Source organism: Bombina bombina, chromosome 9 (genome assembly GCF_027579735.1).
Source record: "Bombina bombina isolate aBomBom1 chromosome 9, aBomBom1.pri, whole genome shotgun sequence".
NCBI lineage: Eukaryota > Metazoa > Chordata > Amphibia > Anura > Bombinatoridae > Bombina > Bombina bombina.
The window spans coordinates 27,479,293-27,486,792 of record NC_069507.1 but is presented as its reverse complement, the minus strand read 5'-3'; the positions used below and the strand labels follow the sequence as shown (position 1 = coordinate 27,486,792).

The 7,500-nt window shown below is 43.0% G+C and overlaps 1 protein-coding gene across 2 annotated transcripts in view; it reads right to left on the bottom strand.

The window, feature by feature from the left end:
- Positions 1 to 7,500, bottom strand: part of NDST2 (N-deacetylase and N-sulfotransferase 2) — a 232,444-nt gene that overhangs the window by 24,022 nt on the left and 200,922 nt on the right. For both annotated transcript variants that reach the window (XM_053691994.1, XM_053691995.1), the window contains exon 6: positions 3,396 to 3,524. In XM_053691994.1, coding sequence (XP_053547969.1) covers positions 3,396 to 3,524 — 129 coding nt within the window. The remainder of the gene's footprint in view (positions 1 to 3,395; positions 3,525 to 7,500) is intronic.

The following is a 7,500-nucleotide window of genomic DNA, read 5'->3' as shown; positions in this document are numbered from 1 at the left end:
ATACATGTATATAGTAAATGTTTCTATACAAAAGATGTAATTCATCTAGGTGCATTTAAATTTTGACCGGAATGTCTCTTTAAAAGGGACAGTCTAGTCCAAAACAAACTTTAATTATTCAGATAGAGAATGTAATTTTAAACAATTTTCCAATTTACTTCTATCACCAATTTTGCTTTGTTCTCTTGGTATTCTTAGTTGAAAGCTAAATCCTGGAGGTTCATATGCTAATTTCTAAGCCCTTGAAGGCCGCTTAGCTCCCGGCATTTTGACAGTTTTTCACTCCTAGAGGGTGTTAGTTCATGTGTTTCATATAGATAACACTGTGCTCACGCACATGGAGTTCCTAGGAGCCAGCACTAGATTGGCTAAAATGCAAGTCTGTCAAAGGTACAAGGTAAAAAAAAAAAGAAATTTATGCTTACTTGATAAATTTATTTCTTGACACAGTGAGTCCACGGATCATCTCTAATTACTATTGGGAATATCACTCCTGGCCAGCAGGAGGAGACAAAGAGCACCACAGCAAAGCTGTTAAATATCACCTCCCTTCCCTCTGACCCCAGTCATTCGACCGAAGGAAAAGAGTGAAGGGAAGTAACAAAAGGTGCAGAGGTGCCTGAGGTTTATACAACAAAGAAAAACTGTCTGTAAAAATACAGGGCGGGCCGTGGACTCACCGTGTCAAGAAATAAATAAATTTATCAGGAAAGTATAAATTTAGTTTTCTTTCTAATGACATGGTGAGTCCACGGATCATCTCTAATTACTATTGGGAATCCATACCCAAGCTAGAGGACACAGATGATAAGGGAGGGACAAGACAGGGAACCTAAACAGAAGGCACCACTGCTTGAAGAACCTTTCTCCCAAAAGAAGCCTCTGCTGAGGCAAAAGTATCAAATTTATAGAATTTTTAAAAAGTGTGTAAAGAGGACCAAGTTGCAGCCTTGCAAATCTGTTCCACAGAAGCTTCATTTCTGAATGCCCAGGAAGAGGAAACAGCCCTCGTGGAATGAGCCGTAACTATCTCAGGAGGCTGCTGTCCAGCAGTTTCATAGGCCAAGCGAATGATACTCTTCAGCCACAAAGAAAGAGAAGTAGCCGTAGCTTTCTGACCCTTGCATTTCCCAGAGAAAACAACAAAGCAGAAGACTGGTGAAAATCCTTAGTCGCCTGCAAATAGTATTTAAACGCACGCACCACATCTAGGTTGTGCAGCAGACGCTCTTTCTTAGAAGGGGTTAGGACACAAAGAAGGAACGACAATTTCTTGATTAATGTTCCTATCCAAAACCACTTTAGGGAGGAACTTAGTACGCAGAACTACCTTATCCGAATGGAAAATAAGGTAAGGGGATTCAGACTGCAACGCTGAGAGGCCAAACCACAAGTAACATTTTGCAAGGCCTCTTGGTCCATCTTTACTTAAAATTGTATTGTGACAAAAACATTACTGTCCCTTTAAATTTAAAACAACACTTTATTTCTTTAACATCAGGGCAGCATAAAAAACTCTTATATCAGCTCAGAATTTAATTGTGACAAAAACGTTACTGTCCCTTTAAATTCAAACAGATACTTTATTTCTTTAACAGCAGAGCAGCAGCTCTACAGAAAAAAACAGGCAACCTCCACACCTCAGCAAGCTCTGCTGAGGTGCCTACCGGTCCTGCTGGCTGTCGGATCAATAGTAGATAGCGATCCGGACTCCCACCACAACTGCACCAGCCAGCTCTAGAGATAGCTGAACCGTACTCTGAGGAGCTACGCAACGGATATTCAGCATCCAGACACACAGGAAGCAGAAAAAAGGCGCACAAAGAAAAGTCTTTGCCGCTTCAGAGAAGCCCGCCCATCGTGGGCATGGCTAACTGAACCTCTCGGTCGCCATAAACATCCCTTTAGGGAAAAAAAGCCAGGAGAGAGAAGTAAAGCTGCATTTACTGTACCCTCATCATAGTACATAAGACAAGTCATGAAATAATCTTACCTGACAGTGCTGCATAATATCCCAAACACAAATACTTCAATTAAACTGAGCCTCCATATATATCGTCCCCAGTGCCTACATAACTGCCATACAATGACCCATTAACCTCTAATAGGCCGATCGTATAAAATCCCAAACAGAATTAACTGTCAAAGTGCCAGGATTTCCCTTTTCCTTTCAGAGAATAAAAATTGGCACTTACCTTACATGCCCAGCAACAGGACAGCTCACCTGGTTTGAGAGGGCTTCCTCCCACACATAGACCGGTGGAAAGAAGAAAGACTGAATAATCTTACTCAGGCTTTGAAATTAGGGCAGCAATAACTGATTGAGAGGCACAGTGAGGATGCTTAAAAGCCACCACTGCTCTACTGAAGAGACTGACATGGGCTACGGCTAAACCCCAGGAGGAAGCAGGATAATCTTGCTCTGAAAGAAGATTCGTCAATCAAGATTTTATTATTTTGGAGCAGACACCTAAACTTTACCACCTCCTTGCTTTTCACGTAGGCAAAGAGAATGACTGGGGATGGAGGGAAGGGAGGTGATATTTAACAGCTTTGCTGTGGTGCTCTTTGCCGCCTCCTGCTGGCCAGGAGTGATATTCCCAATAGTAATTAGAGATGATCTGTGGACTCACCGTGTCATTAGAAAGGTAATCACAGAGGTAAAAAGTATATTAATATAACTGTTGATATAGGAAGAATCACCACCTATAAAACAATGTCTTCTGCATCATTTTTATGTTGCTGATCACAGGCTAAAAAAAAATCAGTTTCTGCTATAAGATACCCAACATAATTCAGAGAAAAGACTCATTTTCAGAGCCGGATCATATAATCCATGTACAAGTACTGAGAGCTCTGTAGACGATACAAACAAAGCAGTATATTTTAAGACTTGGTAACCGCTGTGCAGTGGAGGATTATGGGACTGGAGGAAGTGTCTGATACCTGGGCAATATAGAAAGATTTACTGTGATGACATGTTTATTAGTACTAAATAGAACTGTAACACGCAGATATATGAACAGTTTAAATATCTCATTCGTCACTTGTGAAACGCCAATGAGCTGATAAACTGACAGATTTATGTACGGTTATAATTCAACTGGAAATGAGAATTCCCTGTGCTTAAATTATCACCCATTTTATAGCAATGAACACAAAGGACTAAGCAAAATTCTTAAATATCTCTTCATATCACTAAAAAGTCTGATATTTGTATGAATAACTTTCCAAACCAACAATCTAATAACGTACTTGTACTAAACAAAAACACAACCAAATCAATATAGATCTCATTCTTCAACTTATGGTGTTAAAACTTTATTTGCTACATGACTGCCAAACTTTGTGCCCCCACATGGACCGGCAGGTGCCTACTGTACTTATGATCTTACCGGGTTAAGGAGCACGGTCAGGAAGAGCTCGCCCCCACGGATTGATTTATCTAGTTCTTTGGAGCCTCCAGGATATTCGTTGTAGAATATGGTGTGAGTGAAAAGTCCGCAAGTCTGGCGTGGTAAAACCTAGGCAAGAAACAAAAGGATACTGAGCGTAGGGTTTATGTGAGTGATCAAGGTCTCTCACTGCACAGCTTCACAATTTTAAATTAGATTTAAATTAATTAGTAAAACAGAAACAAGTTCAAATTAGTTCAAGAGACGCAAGAAAAGAAGCAGAGATACAATATTACATATAATGTTTTGAAGGTCCAAAATGCTTTTTAAAAAGCTCTGTCTATTATTTAAAGGGACATGAAACCCAAAATGTTTATTTCATGATTCACACAGAGCACACAGTTTTTAACAACTTTCCAGTTTACTTTCTATCAAATTTGCTTTATTTTCTGTGCATCTTTTGTTGAAAAGCACGCCTAGGTAACCCACTGCTAGAAGCTGATGATTGGTGGCTGTACATATGTGCCTTTTGTCATTGGCTCACTAGATGTGTTCAGCTAGCTCCCAGTAGTGAATTGCTGCTCCTTCCACAAAGGATTCAACAAAGAGAATGAAGTAAATTTGGTAATAGAAGTGAATTGGAAAGAATTGTATTCTCTACCTGAATCATAAAAGAAAAAAACATAATTTATGCTTACCTGATAAATTTATTTCTCTTGTAGTGTATCCAGTCCACGGATCATCCATTACTTGTGGGATATATTCCCTTCCCAACAGGAAGTTGCAAGAGGATCACCCACAGCAGAGCTGCTATATAGCTCCTCCCCTCACATGTCATATCCAGTCATTCGACCGAAACAAGACAAGAAAGGAGAAACCATAGGGTGCAGTGGTGACTGTAGTTTAATTAAAAATTTAGACCTGCCTTAAAAAGACAGGGCGGGCCGTGGACTGGATACACTACAAGAGAAATAAATTTATCAGGTAAGCATAAATTATGTTTTCTCTTGTTAAGTGTATCCAGTCCACGGATCATCCATTACTTGTGGGATACCAATACCAAAGCCTACGTACACGGATGATGGGAGGGACAAGGCAGGAACTTAAACGGAAGGAACCACTGCCTGTAGAACCTTTCTCCCAAAAACAGCCTCCGAAGAAGCAAAAGTGTCAAATTTGTAAACTTTTGAAAGAGTGTGAAGCGAAGACCAAGTCGCAGCCTTGCAAATCTGTTCAACAGAGGCCTCATTCTTAAAGGCCCAGGTGGAAGCCACTGCTCTAGTAGAATGAGCTGTAATCCTTTCAGGGGGCTGCTGTCCAGCAGTCTCATAGGCTAAGCGTATTATACTTCGAAGCCAAAAGGAGAGAGAGGTTGCCGAAGCTTTTTGACCTCTCCTTTGTCCAGAATAAACGACAAACAGGGCAGATGTTTGACGAAAATCTTTAGTTGCCTGTAAGTAGAACTTCAAGGCACGGACTACGTCCAGATTATGCAAAAGACGTTCCTTCTTTGAAGAAGGATTAGGGCACAATGATGGGACAACAATCTCTTGATTGATATTCCTGTTAGAAATCACCTTAGGTAAAAACCCAGGTTTAGTACGCAGAACTACCTTGTCTGAATGGAAAATCAGATAAGGAGAATCACAATGTAAGGCAGATAACTCTGAGACTCTTCGAGCTGAGGAAATAGCCACCAAAAACAGAACTTTCCAAGATAAAAGATTAATATCAATGGAATGAAGAGGTTCAAACGGAACTCCTTGAAGAACCTTAAGAACCAAGTTTAAGCTCCACGGAGGAGCAACAGTTTTAAACACAGGCTTAATCCTAGCCAAAGCCTGACAAAAAGCCTGGACGTCTGGAACTTCTGCCAGACGCTTGTGCAAAAGAATAGACAGAGCAGAAATCTGTCCCTTTAACGAACTAGCAGATAAGCCTTTTTCCAAACCCTCTTGGAGAAAAGACAATATCCTAGGAATCCTAACCTTACTCCATGAGTAACCTTTGGATTCGCACCAATACAGGTATTTACGCCATATCTTATGGTAGATTTTCCTGGTAACAGGCTTTCGTGCCTGTATTAAGGTATCAATAACTGACTCAGAGAAGCCACGCTTTGATAAGATCAAGCGTTCAATCTCCATGCAGTCAGTCTCAGAGAAATTAGATTTGGATGATTGAAAGGACCTTGTATTAGAAGGTCTTGTCTCAGGGGTAGAGTCCATGGTGGACAGGACGACATGTCCACTAGGTCTGCATACCAGGTCCTGCGTGGCCACGCAGGCGCTATCAGAATCACCGATGCTCTCTCCTGTTTGACCTTGGCAATCAGTCGAGGCAGCAGAGGAAACGGTGGAAACACATAAGCCATGTTGAAGAACCAAGGAGCTGCTAGAGCATCTATCAGCGTCGCTCCCGGGTCCCTAAACCTGGTTCCGTAACGAGGAAGTTTGGCATTCTGGCGAGATGCCATGAGATCCAACTCTGGTTTGCCCCAACGATGGACCAGTTGAGCAAACACCTCCGGATGGAGTTCCCACTCCCCCGGATGAAAAGTCTGACGACTTAGAAAGTCCGCCTCCCAGTTCTCCACGCCTGGGATGTGGATCGCTGACAAGTGGCAAGAGTGAGACTCTGCCCAGCGAATTTTCTTGGAGACTTCTAACATCGCTAGGGAGCTCCTGGTTCCCCCTTGATGGTTGATGTAAGCCACAGTCGTGATGTTGTCCGACTGAAATCTGATGAACCTCAGTGTTGCTAACTGAGGCCAAGCTAGAAGAGCATTGAATATTGCTCTTAACTCCAGAATGTTTATTGGGAGGAGTTTCTCCTCCTGAGTCCACGATCCCTGAGCCTTCAGGGAATTCCAGACTGCGCCCCAGCCTAGAAGGCTTGCATCTGTTGTTACAATCGTCCAATCTGGCCTGCGAAAGGTCATACCCTTGGACAGATGGACCCGAGATAGCCACCAGAGAAGAGAATCTCTGGTCTCTTGATCCAGATTTAGTCGGGGGGACAAATCTGAGTAATCCCCATTCCACTGACCTAGCATGCACAATTACAGCGGTCTGAGATGCAGGCGCGCAAATGGCACTATGTCCATTGCCGCTACCATTAAGCCGATTACTTCCATGCACTGAGCCACTGACGGGGCGTGGAACGGAGTGAAGGACACGGCAAGCATTTAAAAGTTTTGATAACCTGGCCTCCGTCAGGTAAATTTTCATTTCTACAGAATCTATCAGAGTCCCTAGGAAGGAGACTCTTGTGAGTGGTGATAGAGAACTCTTTTCCACGTTCACCTTCCACCCATGCGACCTCAGAAATGCCAGAACTATCTTTGTATGAGACTTGGCAATTTGAAAGCTTGACGCCTGTATCAGGATGTCGTCTAGGTAAGGAGCCACCGCTATGCCTCGCGGTCTTAGAACCACGAGAAGTGAGTCCAGAACCTTTGTAAAGATTCTCGGGGCCGTAGCCAACCCGAAGGGGAGAGCTACAAGTTGGTAATGCCTGTCTAGAAAGGCAAATCTTAGGAACCGATGATGATCTTTGTGAATCGGTATGTGAAGGTAGGCATCCTTTAAGTCCACTGTGGTCATGTACTGACCCCTCTTGGATCATGGGCAGGATGGTACGAATAGTTTCCATTTTGAATGATGGAACTCTTAGGAATTTGTTTAAGATCTTTAGGTCTAAAATTGGTCTGAAGGTACCCTCTTTCTTGGGAACCACAAACAGATTTGAATAAAATCCCTGTCCTTGTTCCGTCCGCGGAACTGGGTGGATCACCCCCATTACTAGGTGGTCTTGTACACAGCGTAGGAATGCCTCTTTCTTTATCTGGTTTTCTGATAACCTTGAAAGAGGAAATCTCCCTTGAGGAGGAGAAGCCTTGAAGTCCAGAAGATATCCCTGAGATATGATCTCCAACGCCCAGGGATCCTGGACATCTCTTGCCCACGCCTGGGCGAAGAGAGAAAGTCTGCCCCCCACTAGATCCGTTTCCGGATAGGGGGCCGTTCCTTCATGCTGTCTTGGGGGCAGCAGCAGGTTTTCTGGCCTGCTTGCCCTTGTTCCAGGACTGGTTAGGTTTCCAGGC